The 18,380-nt window shown below is 35.9% G+C and overlaps 1 protein-coding gene across 1 annotated transcript in view; it reads left to right on the top strand.

Annotated features, from left to right (window-relative positions):
• The window catches only part of pcdh15a (protocadherin-related 15a), a 316,642-nt gene extending 299,111 nt beyond the window's left edge, over positions 1-17,531 (top strand). The window contains exons 34-38 of the mRNA XM_073812872.1: positions 3,236-3,254; positions 6,843-6,884; positions 8,538-8,611; positions 11,627-11,738; positions 16,016-17,531. Coding sequence (XP_073668973.1) covers positions 3,236-3,254; positions 6,843-6,884; positions 8,538-8,611; positions 11,627-11,738; positions 16,016-16,585 — 817 coding nt within the window. The 3' untranslated portion in view covers positions 16,586-17,531. The remainder of the gene's footprint in view (positions 1-3,235; positions 3,255-6,842; positions 6,885-8,537; positions 8,612-11,626; positions 11,739-16,015) is intronic.
• Positions 17,532-18,380: the final 849 nt, after the last annotated feature.

Below are 18,380 nucleotides of genomic sequence, written 5' to 3'. Positions count from 1 at the left end.
TTTCTTTGCTTATAAACTCTTTTAAAAAAAATTTTTTTGCAAAAAGCTGAAATAATTGCATTTTTGTGAATTAATTTTGTTAGAGATCCGATTCAGAACGATTATCAAAACATACACGGACTTTAAAATGAGTAAATAACGTTTCTGCTTCAGTTTTTTATAAATTGGGTAAGTGCGACATCTAGTGGATAATTGCAGATTAACATAAAAAATCTTCAGGAATGCAAATGTTTTCTCTTAATTGACGAGATAACTCGTCAGCGGCGGGGAAAGAGTTAAAAATAATTTTGTATAATTTTAAACTGTATCTGTCAAAATGATTTGCAACATCCGGGTTATCGTTTGTTATTACTCACTAAAAACAGTTGGGTTAAAAATAACCCAATAAATAACCCAATGGTGGGTTACTATAGCACCAACCCATTGTTGGGTTATTTTAACCCAATGCATTGGGTAGAAAGTTTTACCCAATTAGTTGGGTTATGAAATAACCAATTTGTTGGGTTATTTTTGCAATGCTGTTTTAACCCCATTATTATTATTATTATTATTATTTATTACTATTATTTGCTTTATAAATAAATAAGTCAAAACTTACAAATACATTTATAATGCTTTAATTTCATTTAGTCATTTGCACCTGCATTTAAATGTATAAATACATACATGTATAGAAGCATAAATACATACACACATACATACATATATACATACATAAATAAACAAAAACATAAGAACAAAACAAATCTACTCAATCTTATCCAACTAAAAACTGCTTAAAAGCATAGTTCACACATTTTGTCATCATTTTCTCCCTCTCATGTTGTTATAAACCTGTATATAAGTCTTTACTTTGATAACCACAAAGGTATATTTCAAAGAATGTTTAAAAAATAAAACCGATCATGAGCCCCATTCATTTTCATAGTATTCTTTTTTCCTACTATGACAGTCAATGGGGCTCATGATCTGTTTGGTTTCAAACATTACTCAAAATATCTTCCTTTGTGGTCATCAGAACAAAAAAAATGTGTACAGGTTTGTAACGACAGGAGAGGAAGAAAATAATGACAATTTTCATTTTTGGGGGAACTGTCCCTTTAAGCAGGTGACAGTGTGTTCAGGAAACATCACATGGTACAAAATGTATTGTGTGTTACAGAAACTACTTAACAGTAGTGAAAGGCTTGGGATACTCTGTATAAAATGTAAAAAAAATATTAAAGCACATGTCAACTGCTGGTCTTGCTCCAGGGCCATGCATGCCTCCCCACGATAACAAAGGCTTGTGATTAGTCAAATTCATCCCATAGCAGAACATGGGGTCTTCGTCATACCTCCTCCTCCAAATACTGAATTATGTTTGTTTTCTGACCTGAAGACAGAATTTTCACAATGTAAATATGCACACATAAACAGGTTAAAAAAAAACAAGTGTCATAAATGATACTTACAGGTTGCAAATTAATAAATGTTTGCTTTGCCTCTTGGTACTGTAGGAAGGCTGAACCATCTTGCTGGCCATTTTGTAAGGTTTTTAATGCAACATCTCCAAGAATGTCTACATTTAAAGAAAAGAATAATTAATTAAATCTCAAAGCAAACACATCTGGCACGCTGAATAAATACTCTACTTTGACAGTAGATGGCGCTGAATTGCAAATTCAACCGTTACCGGGGTTACAGTATACAGAAGTAGACGTGCAGCGCTTTATCAGGGATTATACTGAAGTAAGACGACAATAAAATGCCATCGAGTCATTTCTTAAGACATTTACATTCAGAATCACATTTATATTACAGCTCTGTGTCTATAACACAGACCGGCTAAAAAAATATTTGGAGCAAAAAACAGCCGGTTGCATCCCTTACAAAAGTTAAAAAACGGTTTTTACTACACTTTAAACAAAACAACATTGTCTGTTACAGAAAGCATGGTTAAAGCAATATGACAATCAATACGCCATGAAACTAACGTTATACTACTAAAAAAAGAAATGATTCATTTTTGTAAGGGCTCATGCTGTTGGTGCTGTTTAGTATTAAAATAAATTGCAATGTCTCTCTACGTTTATGATTGCTTAAAAACGCGTTTGGCATCGATAACAGTTAATGAATGGAACAGGTGTAACGGACAAAAACTAGACAACAGCGTTTTTGTACACGTATTTAAACGTGACTGATAGTTTACTGTGTGTTAGAGCTTAAAGACACTTTGTAGCAAAATAAAACATTACACAGAGATATATATTTTAAAACGTACCTCTCGTGTCTGTCCGCTCTCAGCAGTGGCACCGGTCAACCGTTGAAATTCAAAATGCGTGACGTGAGCCCGATTTTAACCCAACTCTCTGGGTTGTTATGGAAATAACCCAATACAAGCTAGGAATAACCCAACAGAACGACCCAATACGTTTAACCCACCTATTGGGTAAAACAAATAACCCAACGGTTTTTAGAGTGTAGTTGTGAGTGGAAGTTATTTAAAAGAACAAACATTGTAATGTCGCAACTGGCCAATCAGAATCAAGCATTTTAGAGAGCTGTGTAATAAGTGTATATATTTTATTTATATTCAACAGATGCTAGTTCAGCTGGCAGAGCGGTAACACACTTTGAAAGCATATGCCAAAAGCATTAATAGAGACAAGGAATTAATGATATTTTTCTTTAAGAAAACTAAGCCTATTTTAGGACTAGGACCGTTTTTATTTTTGTAGGTTTGTTTTGCATTATAACATGATTTTCCTAATAATTAAGTATTTTAACCCCTTCAAGTCTCATTACTGTAATCTTCTCCTTTATGATGAGTTTTCCTAGTTCCTGACCATTGTGTCTCAAAAGTCTAGCTTAGTAAACACACACACACATTGCTTAGCTATTCATCAGAAAATGAAAAGCAAAAGATGTCTGCTTTTCTCAGCATGATGGTGAATATGAAGTCCCACTGCAGCTGTAGGTAAAATTGCTTGTGTCAGGACTATTGGCGTCTGTTCCCTGAGTGCATTTTTATCATAAGTCTTACAAGCACTTTGCCACTTAAACATGGTCTTTTCATTGTGGTCCTGCGATACGAGAGGACAGAAAATGTTGAAATTTTCAAACACTGAGATAAAAGTTATACATTATACCCATGAACGTTGAACAGCCTCATGCCATAAAATCACTTGGCTAGGCTGCAGGTTTGACTTTTCCATTTTAATGTCTTTCTAACTTCCTCTCTTTTCTTCCGCAGGCGTGGCTTTGGCAGACAGGTAAGTCATTTTGTCAGCATTTCATTTGGTTGTTGTTTTCATGTATTTATTTTTAGTGTTGCATGTTAAAGCAAACATCACTGTCACTTTGGCTCATGCTAACGTGAGAGGTTTGGTCAACTTTGCTGTTTAGCTTAGCCAAAATGATTTGACCACACTGTTGTCAATATATGATCCCAGGCCGTCATTGGGGCAGTACCCTTTAAAAAGGTTTTAATATGTACAGTTTAGGTACAGATGTCTACAGCCCTGGAAAAATTAAGAGACCATTTCAATGCATTGACAGCACAAAATATAAATTGGGGGTCCCCTGGTTTTTTATAAAAAAATGAAATACTACATGAATTTAAAATTCTCGTTCTGTGCTGCCACCAAGTGATACTGTCCATTATTTGTCCCAATTTCACCAAATACAAAAAGATTTCTGTCTGCAATAAATGTAAACTCTCAAAAGCGCATCACACTGTTTTCTGGAGGAATGACAGATGAGTCAATGCAGAGCTCGCATATGCAGGCTGCATACATCATTAACCTTGGTTTATTTAAGTTAACTGAGTATTACATTCGCAAGTCATAAGCATATTACAACAATTTATGATTAACTTAGAATGATGGTCAACTTTATAATTGTTAATATTCTGAAATAAGATATGCAACCTACACATGCGACCTCCAGAGTCTGCAGGCCAATGTCTCTGCGGCTAGATAATTTTCTCCTCGTAAGAATTTTTAGTTATTATCTTTAGTAATCTTGAGGGTTAGGGGCTTTTAAAAAAATATATTTTTTTAATAAATAATTAAAAGACTGTACTAATTTCTCACTGTACTAATTTGAGGGGTAAAATGGTTAGGGTTTGAGTTAAGGGATAATTTGGGGTTTCTTTAATGTTGATCCAGGATCACATCTTACTTTGTGAAATCATGGTGACCCTATATTGACGGGGGCTTGGGTGGGTGGTGCTTAGCTAGGGGACCCCCATAATCTTTCACATAATTCGAACACTATGTGAAACGCGCACACTTGCGGACCATTTTATATAGCACCTTTTGTCCGATTCATGTTTTTAAATTTCCTTTGGTGTGTAGGTGTGTATTAGTTCATGTTAATGATTTGCAAATGGTACAAACCCCAAAGTAAACGATGATGTGAGTTATCATCTCCAACGTAAATCTTTTTTCTTGGACTACAACAAAAACACGGATTGTAGGCAACAGTTTGGTGATGTAGACAAGGCCGACATTATCATAATTCCTCCTGCTTCGGACTCACAGTAAGTTTACTCCTGTTAGCAACTGAATCTTTCAAACATGGTAGGGAGCATAATGTTTCTGGCTGACATCACACTGCAAAAAATGATTTTCAAGAAAAAATGTTCTTAGTATTTTTGTCTTGTTTTCAGTAAAATTATCTAAAAATTCTTAAATTAAGATGCTTTTTCTTGATGAACAAAACGTCTCAAGAAAATAAGTCTAGTTTTTAGACCAAAATATCACATTTAAGTGATTTTGTGCATAAAACAAGCAAAAAAATCTGCCAATGGGGTAAGTAAATTTTTCTTGAATTTTTCTTGAATTTTGTGTTTAAGAAAAATGTTCAAGATTTATTGGCTTTCCGCATTGGCAGATTTTTTTGCTTGTTTTATGCACAAAATTACTTAAATTAGTTTTTTTTTGTCTAAAAACTACACTTATTTTCTTGGGTCGTTTTGCTCATCAAGAAAAAGCATCTTAATTTAAGAATTTTTCGATATTTTTACTGAAAACAAGACAAAAATACTAAGAACACTTTTTCTTGAAAATCATTTTTTGCAGTGCAGAGGTATTCAGACCAATCACAAAGTACAGCTTAGTTGGCCAATCAGGGACACAGAGCTTTTCGTGAATTACGTGAATTTCAGGAAGAGAGTGAAATCTGGAGCTACAAAAATGTATGGTAAAATAATGTATTTTTAACCATAAACCACGCAAACACTTTGTATTATACCAAAATACACAAAATAACGTTGTTTTTAGCAATGAAATATGTGCTCTTTAAACAATAAACTGACTCAAAGACATGAATTAGTGTTATTCCACATACAACAATGTCGAACAAGATCAAATTAATTTCTCAACAACAAAATACTAATGTTTTTACATGTTTTGTTTTTTTTTAAACTGAGTTTTAATCACATCTGTTATTGGTCTTGTCATGTTCTCAGTCTTTTACATTTGCTGTTGGGTGAATTTATGTCACTTCCAAGGCTTGCTTTTGTTAAAATTTAACAGACATTGGACTGAAATATTCACAATAAATCTAGAAATGCAGAGTTTCATTACAAAAAGAGATAACTCTTTTATTTCTCTTCTAGAGTTTTTTATTTCTCAGAAATCTTGTTTTTTGGTTGTTCAATGCAATTAATATCAATTCAACTGCAGTTGGTTTGTTTTGATTTAAACCTTCATAACTTAAAAAATACAGCTAAGTAGCACCATAAAACAAAATAAAAACATGATAACATAATAATAAACATGTTTTGACAAAAATGTTAAAAACTGAGTTATCTCGTTTTGCAACGAAACTCTTCAATGATGATTGAAGTCAAAACTGGAGTGGACTCTTAATTTTTTCCAAGGCTTTATACATTTGGTACCAATAGGTGCAAAATTTTTTCTTTTTGAAGAACTCTTTTGGTGCCAAGGTGTACTTTTTAAAAGGGAACTGTCCCAGTGACTGGGACCATTTTTGACCATATTTGGTCAATAATAAATCAGTGTTGAGGAATTATCCGGCTGTTACTTTTCATAGCCATGAATCAGAACGACATTTTCACCTGAAAAATTATAAAATTGATAAATAAATCTAAGATTTACATCGAATGAGCAACCCAGGCCAAATCTAAGGAGCAGACTATCAAGGTGATTGTTTTGGGCAATAACCTGTATGAACAGTTTAGCATAACAGCATCCAAACATCATGTCAGTGACTCACATTTCCTCTAGGAATGTAAAACTCGAGTTTTATTTATAGTTGGTATGATTCATGGGTCTTTTATATTGGTAGGTAAGAAACAGCCTTGTTCCTTGTCACTTCAGACTGCCAATAGCACCCCGAGAGAGAGCTCCAGTAGAATCTCAATGAGATGTAAAAACCGACAGAGACTCTTTCATTAAACTTACATTTATGCCCCACTAAGGAGGTTTCTTAAATTGAACAGTCTTGTCTTAACGTCAGCCTGCATGCATAATTTTGCCCTAAGAAAATATAGCATCACTTCCCAAATGTATGCATGTAGGCGTGTACTGTAGCGTACGAGCTCTCAAACGTGACCTTTCAAGCACTTTAGCTCTTAAAGTTTTCTTTTAGTTGTTTCAATGAATAATTTTTCCGTCCTCTCCATCTCTGTCATTATCTTTCCCACCAGGACCTCGCTTCATCCACCCCCTCTTTTCTGTCTTTAACTCGCATCTTTTTGTTGTCATGTTCTGCCTGATTATAAATGTATGCAGTGACATCTTCTCATTGTCTTTATAGCTTTTATTCTGCTTTCACGCACTTTCTCTCAGCGTCAAATCTTTGTCTCTCTTCTCTTTCCATGACTTTGTGAGCAGCAGCAGCAGCTGTTAAGACCGTCTCTGCTTCGGCCCGGGGTAGCGTCTCTGTTCTTCTGCATGTCTTTCACCGATTTCCTTTCTGTGTCCTTTCAAATTTACTTACCTCAGATTTTGGATATGACTCATTATTAATGACCTTATGAAAGGGCTTGAGATGCAGGTGATGTATTTTTTTGGATATATAACGAAGTGTAGTCAGTAGCTAATAGTTTACATCACATATGAACCCTGAAATGCTGTTTGCTGTTGATGGTCAGATGCAGGTTGCATTAGGAGTAGATTTACACACCTATATTTGCTAAAAATGAAATTTACAATTTAGGAGTCCATTACCATATACATAGATGAGTTTAAGACACACACTGCAAAAAATGACTTTCTTACTTAGTATTTTTGTCTTGTTTTCAGTACAAATATCTAAAAATACTTAAATCAATATGCATTTACTTGATGAGCAAGATTACCCAAGAAAAGTTCATTTGTGCTTAAAACAAGCAAAAAAATCTGCCAATGGGCTAAGAAAAATATTCTTACATTTTTCTTGAGTTAAATGATTAAGAAAAAAGTTTTAAGATTTTTTTTCTTACCCCATGGCAGATTTTTTTTAACCCATTACCATACCAAACTTCATGACTTTCAAAACAAAAAGCTAAACATGTCACATATTTTTGGAAAACTGAGATTTTTGTGGTTCAAATTATGTAAACTTGTTTAAGATACAATCAACACAGCAGGTACAATTAGTGTCCTATTAGGTTTTTTAGCCTTTTTCAGGAAGCACAAATTAACTTAAATGTTGTTTTTTGGCTAAAAACTAGACTTATTTTCTTGGGTCATTTTGCTCATCAAAAAAATGCATCTTAGTTTAACAATTTTTAGATATTTGTACTGAAAACAAGACAAAAATGCTAAGTATTTTATTTTTTTTACCATGTATAATAAGACCCAATTTGTTTATTCGTTGCACTGCAAAATTTACTTTCTTACATAGTAGTTTTGTCTTGTTTTCTACAATTTTTATACAAAATAAATATCTACAATTTTTTAAAATCAAGATGCAAGTCTAGTTTTATACCAAAATATCAAATTTAAGTGATTCTGTGCATAAAACAAGCAGAAAAATCTGCTAATATAGGGTAAGCAAATTTTTCTTGAATTTAGTGTCTATGAAAAATGTTCAAGATTTTTTTTGCTTACCCCATTGGCAGATTTGTTTGCTTGTTTTATGCACAAATCAAATAAATTTGATATTTCTGGTCTAAAAACAAGACTTATTTTCTTGGGTCGTTTTGCTCATAAAGAAAAATCATCTTAATTTATAAATTAATGTATATTTTTACTGAAAACAAGACAAAAATACTAAGAAAACGTTTTCTTGAAAATCATTTTTTGCAGTGTACAATGAAAGTAAACAAAAGTATTTTTTGTTTTTTGTTTTAATGAAAACAGAGTGGCATATGGATGAGTAAACAATGACATCATTTTCACAGTCTTTTTAAAATACCACATCTCCCATTAAGTAATACATATAAATAACATGCATGCATATTTGACTTATTAAATACGTTATGTTATTAAGTATATAGTATATCAGTGAATAAGCACACCAAAAATATTATTGACTTTATTGTACATTGTGCACCAAATGCTGTGGTTGATGAGGTTTGATGTCTTCATCTGTATTTTTAGGCCCTTTCCATGGAATCAGGCATCGATCCTGGGCAAGATTACTATACCCAAGACTACTATAGCTACGATCAAGGGTGAGTCTTATAGGACTTAATAATCAAGATGCAAAACCCACTAAGTGCATCTGACATGTTTTCTTGTAAATGAGCATTTATTATTAGAATAGCCCAATAGACCCGTATTTCTGAATGGCCTGAGGCCGGTATTTAGCAGATTTGAAGTGAAAGTATTTGATAAACGCATCATACATGCAGAGAGCGTTCGGTTCATATCATTATCTCATTTGTTGAAAGAGATGGCAGTTGCAGATGCTTTTGCATCTGAGCTCCTCATATGTATCTGTGCATTTGATGTTATATGTACTGTATTTGCTGTCATGTTACTTATATACACTAGCAGTTGAGTCAGACTTATACTGACACCTAGCGGCATGGCTGCACTTTTCTCTCTTACATTTCACAAAATGTTTCAAGCTCAAGAGAAATCGTATGCTTAATATATATCCAAGCTACGGTTACAAAAAATAAGCTATAGTTCAGATATAGTTCATAAAATGTGACCTTATCTACATAGGCGTGTGACTTAAGGTTAAGAAGCTCAGCACAGGTGACCACTGTACATTAAGTGAGCATTGAGCTTTACAGTTTGAACAGATGCTGTAGTGCCTGCTTTAATGTCGGCCGCTCTGCTGGAAGCTTTGACGAGATTAATTTGTGCTCAGCTCCACACAGTCGTCTTAGCTCAGCGGATTCATTACAATGTGAGGTGCATGTTTGCTCGAAGGACTTTCAGGCCTAAGTTCAGACTCTAGCACGTATCTAAGGTCCATTAGAGTCATTATTTTTGCCTGTGGAAAGAAAGAGCAGATGGTCCTGAGGCTCTGAGCATAAGCCCTGATCACTAAACACATGATATACTTTGACGATATCATTTCTGTTCACAGAGTTAAAAAATACAGTGGTATTTCCTATAGTAAACTGCAGTAAAATTCACACATACTAAAGTGTTTTTTAACCTTACCATAGTAAATTTTAAAGTATACTACAGTTTTACTACAGTCTATTATTTCACAATACAATAGTTAATACTACACAATACTGTAGTATACATTCATTATAATATACTACACTATACTATAGTAAATACTAAAGTATAATACATTCAGTGTTCGAATTGAGGGGGGCTGGGGTGGTCCTGGACCTGCTATAAGCATTGAGGGACCCCCTAAACTGCAAAAAATTATTTTCAAGAAAATATAATTTCTTGTTTTCAGTAAAAAATATTTAAAAATTATTAAATTAAGATGATTTTTCTTTATGAGCAAAACGACCCAAGAAAGTAAGTCTAGTTTTTAGACCAAAAATAATCAAATTTAAGTGATTTTGTGCATAAAACAAGCAAAAAAATCTGCCAATGAATTCTTTATTTCATCTCATTTCATTCATAACATACATGAACGAAAAAGAAAAGAAACAGGAAGAAGAAGAAAATCTTATTATACCTGTCACTTATGTATGCACATTCAAAATAATAAAATAAAAATAATTAACAAAAACAAAACCAACAATAATAATAAAAAAATAAATAAAAAAAATAAAAAATAAACTACATAAATGAGTCAACCCCACTCCACCACAACCACCAAAAAATTTTCAATACCACCTATCTTTACATTTAATTATTATCCTCTTAACCATATTAGTCATCATTTTTTTTTATAACCTTCCAAAATATTTTTCTTAAATTTACAAACACTTTTGCAGCATTTCAGTTCATAGTCCAAGGTATTCCACAATTTAACTCCATAAATGGACAAACACCTCTGCTTTTGTGTGGTACGTGCAAAATGAATTTTTAAATAATACTGCCTTCTGTGGTCATAATCTGTTAATTTTCCATAGGCAAAACTCTGCTTAGCTTTCCACATAAAAGTCAAAATCTTCAAATCAACCAGATCTTTACATTTTAGAAGTCCAGATTTTATATATATATATATATATATATATATATACCCAATGGGGTAAGCAAAAAATCTTGAAAATTTTTTTAAACACTAAATTCAAGAAAAATTCAAGAGAAATTTGCTTACCCCATTGGCAGATTTTTTTGTTTGCTTTATGCCCAAAATCACTTAAATTTTATATTTTTGGTCTAAAAACTAGATTTATTTTCTTAGGTCGTTTTGCTCATCAAGAAAAAGCATCTTAATTTAAGATTTAATTAATTTAATTTTTTAGATATTTTATTTTTGTTCTTGAAAATAATTTTTTCGCAGTGTATAAAGCACAAATATAAAAATTAAGGGGGGTACTGGTTGTAAAAAAAAATACTACATTAAATACCACAAAGCGATACTGTCCATTATTTGTCCCAGTTTCGCAATAAACTAATCCAAAAGATGTTGATCCAGGATCATTTCTTACTTTGTGAAATCATGGCGACCCTATAATGATGGGGGTCTAAGCTAGGGGACCCCCATAATCTTTGACATAATCAATCAAGACTACATTCTAGCTTATTTGATTTGTATAATGTATGTTCACTCTGGGGTTGCTTAACATCATCATTGCTTTCTAAGCACAGCTAGAGATCTAAGAAATAATCTTGAAGCACCACAAAGTATTGACTGATTCCCTCAACCATTTTATCCAAATGCAACCTCTTAAGATTTTCTTGCCCATAAAAAAGACTTTGAGGAGAAAAGATGGCTTTGATTGCAGACATCAAGGGAGATATTATGAAAGATAAACGCTGCTCTTCAGTCGGGCTATAGATGTGTTGAGTCTGAAGTGCACCTGCTATTACACTGACCTGGCATGCTGAGAATCCAAGGCTTTTTAGAGAGCTGAGAGATCGTTAAGCTTTTTATCCCTAGATCATCGGGTCTCTATGTCTAGTATAGGTGTGTCCAAACGACTGATGAAGCTGATTTCAGGCGTAATGAGGTATTTGCTTTGGTCCCCCCTCAAAAAGTGGTGAAAATCTGAACTTAGGTGAGAAACAACAGGAAGATGTGAGGTGCGAGGCAATCCGAGGTGTAAATAAGCTAAGGGTGTGACTAATATGTTGTATCATATGTCCAAATCCAGGTATGATCCGTATCCACCTTATGGAAGTCGCAGAAGGCTGATCACACCCATGTATGATGAGTATGGAGAGGCCATCACGGAGGATGACGGGTATTATTTTAGTGGACCAGAGGTAGTTTTACACATTCATTATTTGAAATCTTACCAGCTGCTTATAATGTTTTCTCTTCATTATCATTCTGTGTGTTATTTAATATCCTCTTGCTGTTTAATTTTGTAATCTGTGCTTCAAATAATAAGGTTGTTTTAAAGCAAAAGATGTCACAACAGGGTCGGGGAAGAGGGAGAGGTGGGCGAGGTAGAGGTCGTGGGCGTGGCAAACAAGTGGGATTCCAAGATTTCCCACCAGAGGATGAGATTGAAGAGGCAGAGCCTCCCACAGAGATTCCCACAGAAGAGCTGGCAGAAGCTGAACCTGAAGAATCCAAAGCTGCAAAGAGGCTGAAATCTGTCATGAAGCTCAGCAAGCTGCTCGTTGCTGGAAAGAAAGTCGAACCAACGATCTCCCCTTGGAAGAAGGCCAAGATCTTCCCAATGATGTTTGGAAAAGGGAAGAAAGACAAAGATTATGCTAAGCTGACATCCGCACGTCGTATCGATAGTCAGGAAAGCCTGTCTGGTAGTCCGAGCGAGTCTGTCGACGGCACGACCTCGGCCAGGAGCAGACTCGCAAAAGTGATGAAACGTATCAATGTGGCGAAAAAACTGCAAGCTAAAAGGAAGTCACTCAGCAGCATCAGTCGAAGTTCTGCCAGCGAGAAAGATGAATCTGCAGAGTCGGAGAGAGAAGAGAAGAAATCCAAAGTGTCCATCAGCGTTAGCGAGCCGGAGGCCAGCGGGAGTGGGTCAGATGCAGAGAGTCGGAAGAAGAGCTCGGATGAGGAGGAATTGTCTGAGAGGAGCAGTGTAGCTGAAGATAAGGATTATCTGAAATTAGATCTGGACCATGATGACAGAGAGAGCACGGTTGATTCTGAATCAGAGCCAGAGGAACCAGACGAGTCTGATGCTGAGAGTAAATCTAAAACTGAGACCGAGAAGTCAGGAACTGAAAAAGAAGAATCCGAAACAGAGAAAGGGTCTGACTCGGAGGAGGAATCCAGCTCGGAGGAAGAGTCTGGGTCTGGAAAGACCTCAGGAACGGAAAAAGAATCCAAATCTGGGACTGAAAAGTCAGGGACTGAGGAAGAGTCCAGTGCTGAGAAGAGCTCTGCTACAGAAAAGGAGTCTGAAGAAGAAGAAGAGACTGAGGAAGAAGAAGGAACGGAAGCGTCTGGATCAGAGCCGTCTTCTGCTCGCTCCTCCATGAAGTCCTCCCGCACTGAGGTCAGTAAGAGCTCCTCCGAGCGTTCCAGTGCTGGAACACGGAGCAGCAAGGGCGTTTCTGGTAGCGCTAGCGGTACTCCGAGTGGCAGCGGATCAGGTGGCAGCACTGCCCGATCTTCAGTGAGGTCTTCCCGTGCATCAGTGTCTGGCGAGGAGAGTAGTGCTGAGATAAGATCGGGGAGTTCAAAGCCCAGTGAATCTGAAGAGGCTTCAGAGACCGAAATGAGTGAATCTGCAGCATCCGATGACGCCAAATCAGATGCCGTCTCCATGTCCGGCAGCGAGAGAAGCTCCACCAGCTCCAGATCCGCTGGAGGAAGTCAACGTTCTCGCAAGAGCGTGATGACCAGATCGTCCCAGGACACCATTGATGAGGAGAGCGAGGAAGAGGAAGAAGAAAAGGAAGATGACGAAGCTACAGAGAAAAGCAGAGAGTCAGCCAGTGAACTAAGTGATGGATCAATCTCAAGAAGGTCCAGCGTGATCTCAGCAACGGAAAGTGGAGGCACACCATACCCCATAGAGAGTAGCGTGACTGGGAGCTCAGATGAAGGGTTCGGAGGTCTCTCACCCATCACGGAGGTGGATGAGGACGCCATCACGTCTGACAGCGCCTCTGCTTCTGAAAGCGGTTCTGTTCGTCGCTCAAAGCGGTCAGGAACGGGAGAAACCACAGAAGAATCGGATAAAGATTCTGAATCAGGAGACTCCACTGCTTTTTAAAAAGAAAGGGAGAGGGGAAGGTCAAGTAAGACTTGCTTGTCATGGAGTGCAGTGATTTTCCCTTTTTTACAGTCTTTTGTCTTTTTCTTGTGTGTTTTGGATCAACTAAGACTGCATGGGGAAAGGCCACGCTGATAAAGCTCCGGTCTTTTCTGTCTGCTGTGCTTCCTCCTCTCGAGTGAATATAGGATTGTTGTTTTAATCTCTAATCCTAACGCTTTCATCCAATTTCTTACTGTATGTTTGTTTTTCCAAACACTATATTTCTGTGAATGGTTTAATGTTTTGATGCAACGAGGTCAGTTTGCTTCTCTGCTACTAAATTTGGCTTATGTCAGTTTGTTAGAAATCTTCACTAAAACATTCAGTGCATCATGAAAATTTGATTTTATATTTAAATAAATATTCCACATTCATGAATACAAATTCTGATAATTTATTCATCCCCATGTCATCCAAGATGTTTATGTTTTTTGTTCAGTTAAAAGTTTTTTGAGGTTTTGACTTTAGTGGATCTGAATAGTTTGCAGTTTCAATGCAGCTTCAAAGGACTCTAAACAATCCCAACCAAGGCATAAGGGTCTTATCTAGGGAAACAATCATAATTTTCGCCAATAAATACATAGAAATATGTACTTTTAAAACCACAAATTCTTTTCTTACTAGCTGTGTGACCATAGACTGTAAAAAAAGATGGACGATGTGACTTCGCCTCCCTCCATTGTAATGAATTGAAGTCAAAAATGTCCAACCATGGTCGCCGCCATGTTACGTAAAAACGTCAGTTTGGAGCCAAGGCATGCGCAAAAGGAATCGTCCATGGAGCCAGAGGCAGAGCCGCGGTATCAAACTTCCGCCCAAGCACTTGCGCGACCAATTCAACCACGCCAATAAAACGACACGCCCCGTTTCTATAGCATCAAATTACTAGCTAAAATATCACAAAAATGAACACTTGAACATATATCAGCGTGATGATAATTACTTAAAAGGACCAAAACCATCTTTCGGAAACTTTTATTGGAAGTGTAAATATTTTTCTATTTAGAGAAGAGTCCCATCCGTTTGAATGCTTTATGACTTGTACTGCAGCCAGCCACCAGGGGGCAATCAAAGAGCCAGGGGCTTCACTTTTCAAGACTTATGAGGCACCAGCGTGACCTTATGTATTCCGTAATCACGTCGAAAGGTCATGCATGATGTATGCGAAATTACCGCTCCAGTGTTTACAAGTGTGGAGAAAGAGGACCATTCAGACGTTGTATGTGAAATTATACAAATTAATGTCTTTGTTTCAGTTTTTTTTTTCAAATGGTCTGCAAGTGTGCGTTTCACATGTAACGCGTGACCTTTGGGAGTGATTACGTAAAACATAAGGTCGCGCTGACGCATCACACGGCTAGTGCAAGACAAGTAGTTGTGGTTTAAAAGTGCTTTTTTTTGCGAAACTATAAACTGTTGATTTCTTTTCGACTGAACAAAGAAAGACATAAACATCTTATATGACATGGAGGTGAGTGAATTATTAGATTTTTTTTATGAAAGCAAAAACTCCTTTAAAGGTGGGGTGCGTGATTTTTAAGAAACGCTTTGGAAAAGGAAGTCGGGCCGAGTACCAAAACACGCTTGTAGCCAATCAGCAGTAAGGGGCGTGTCAACTAACCAACATCGTTGTTTGGGTTGTGTATGTGTGGGGCGGGTCTATCAAAAGAAGGTCCAGATTTTATTGGGTTAGGGACGTGTTTGTTTAGGTGATTTTAAATGTCAACATTGGCTTTCAGAGATCATGCACCCCACCTTTAATGTTAAAATGCTAAAAATAGAAAGATTTTTTCATTTTAATTTAAGAGATGAATACTTGTGTATAAATCTCCGCATGAAATTTTAATTGGCATACACTGCAAAAAAAACGATTTTCAAGAAGAAAATTCTTAGTATTTTTGTCTTGTTTTCAGTAAAGTATCTAAAAATCCTTAAATTAAGATGCTTTTTCTTGATGAACAAAACAACCCAAGAAAATAAGTCTAGTTTTTAGACCAAAAATATCAAATTTAAGTGACTTTGTGCATAAAACAAGCAAAATAGTCTGCCAATGGGGTAAGCAAAAAAATCTTGAAATGTTTTCTTAAACACTAAATTCAAGAAAAATGACAGAAAAATGTGCTTACCTTTGTCTAGAATTTTTAGATTTTTTTACTGAAAACAAGACCAAAATACTAAGAATGTTTTTTCTTGAAATTTTTTTTTGCAGTGTATCATCCAAATGTATTCTATTCCTTTCACCTTCAAAGGAAGGTAACATTACACCTTGTGTTCATAACTCTTCTCTCTGATCTCCAGGCTGGCAAAAAGAAGAGGATCAAACTGGTTTTGGACCGAGATCAAGACACGACTTCCACGGCAGAGGACAGCGGCTCGGACGTCACCAGTCACAGTAACATCAACGGATCGGTGTACCTGGCCCAAAACGGTACCATCATCAGAACGCGAAGGCCCCCTTACCCCAACAACTTAAAAATGGGCTCGCCGGTGCGATTAGGCAAGCAATTCAAAAAACTGGATAAACTGGGTGTCACGCATGAAGAGCAGTTACCTTTAAATGGAACAGGAGATAATGGGCCCAGTCCCGGCATCACCACAGCTCTTTCTTCTGTTACTGATCACAATCTCAACTCCAAAGACTGTCGCGTAACGGGCTCTAACAGCATAGGACCCAAATCCAACATCGACAAAGCCCGTTTGCGGCAGCACAGCGGGAACAGTGAGCAGGAGTCCTCGGTGGACAACGGAGGGATTACAGCGCCCGTTGAGTCTCTCATGGGTCCATGTGAGCAAACACTGACATCTGATGAAGAAGAGCTGTGGATGGGACCTTGGAACAACTTACACATACCAATGACAAAACTCTAAATTTGGGGTTACCCTTTCTTTTATAGCCTTTTTGATGTTTTATTTGGGTCAATAACAGGCGATTATAATTCTGTTGTACTTACATCAAACACCGAATGTGGTTCTCTTACGTACATCATTTTTCAGGGAGATGGTTATCATATTCCAGTTCTTATCATCGGTGATGGAAAATTGGTGTGGGAGACAAGGCTATTCGGTATGATTACTTCACCTCGAAATGTATAAACCACAGGATTAAAATGATAAGTTGATATTTCACAAACCGATTAAAGCGTGTCTGTTGCAGTTGGTGTATCTTTTAAAATTGAGACAAAATTGAGAAATGGCTGCTGCGCTGAGGGATTTCTCACATTTTTTTAATGGATGTATTTTTACATTGAAATACTATATATATGGTTGTAATGGCCCTAATATTTTGAGAAGATTATTTGCATAGATCTATAAATGTAACCCAAGTATAAAATATGTATTTTGATAACTTGAACTGTGTTATATACCAAACGTTTTTCATTCTTTTTGTCAAAAAATCTAATTAATTTATCTAGAACAGTGGTTCTCAAACTGGGTCCCCTGGGGGGCCCTGAGATGGTGCCAGGGGTCCCAGTTTAAGGACATTTTATAAAACACATGAATTTATCATAAATTATGTTTAAACCTCAGAAAAGTAAGGCTACTAACCAACAGCACTAAATTTTGTAATTTACTAAGTTTTTCTTAATTTTAATTTAAGTTTTATGTCATAATTTTTTGGGGGGGAATGAAGGGATGCACAGTACACAAGTGGGGAGGGGGGTGCGCACATCGAAAAGTTTGAGAACCACTGATCTAGAACACGTCTTTCTTTTTCATTTGGTCAGATATTTTAGCTTTGATTTATAATCATGAATAAATATGTGAACATGTGCAGGTCATGCAAACATGTTTATTAATAAATTGACATTGAACAAATATTATTTGATTTTTTTGTTAGGGTGTACAATACTTGCACTGCAAAAAATTACTTTCTTACTTAGTATTTTTGTCTTGTTTTCAGTACAATATCTAAAAATTCTTAAATCAACATGCATTTTCTTTGTGAGCCAAATTATCTAGTTTTAAAAGTAAGTCTAGTTTTTATATAAAAAAATTAAGTGAATTTGTGCACAAGCAACAAAATCTGCCAATGGGGTTAAAAAAAATCTTAAATTAAAGAATTTTTTTTTTTTTTTTTTGCTTTTTTAAGCACAAATTTACTTAATTTTTATTTTCTAAGGTCATTTTGCTCATCAAGAAAATGCATCTTGACTTAAGAATTTTTAGATATATTTGTACTTAAAACATTTATTTTTTAAGATTCATAGATTTTTTGCAGTCGGCACTGACGTGCTTTGCTTTATTTCAGAGACTCAGATTAGTCATTGGGCACAAGCTCATTTTTTTTCTCCCAACAGTTTCTCATCTGTCCATCAAAGTCTGATTGCTCTTTCAGATATGTTGTCTATCCAAATTATGATGCTGCCTGAAAAAAAAGGAGGAGCCACTGATGAAGATTGAGAGTAATTGAAGCTTTTTGACAGGATCTAATGATCTTTACTACAGTAAGACAAATGTACTTATGGATGTCACATTTGGTACTCTATGGGGCAGATTCGTGGATAGGGTTGATCCTAGTCCCAGATTAAATGCATGTTTGAGCTGCCTTAATTTAAAAACACCTTGCACTGACATATCTTAACATATGTTATTGCCAATGTTTTGTCTAAAGATGCACACCACCAGTATTGCTTTTGTAGGTTTGCTTGTAAAAACTACTTAA

The sequence above is a fragment of the Paramisgurnus dabryanus genome, chromosome 20, assembly GCF_030506205.2.
Source record: "Paramisgurnus dabryanus chromosome 20, PD_genome_1.1, whole genome shotgun sequence".
NCBI classification, from domain to species: Eukaryota; Metazoa; Chordata; class Actinopteri; order Cypriniformes; family Cobitidae; genus Paramisgurnus; species Paramisgurnus dabryanus.
Note: the sequence above shows the minus strand (reverse complement) of the source record. Positions and strands in the feature narration are given on the sequence as shown.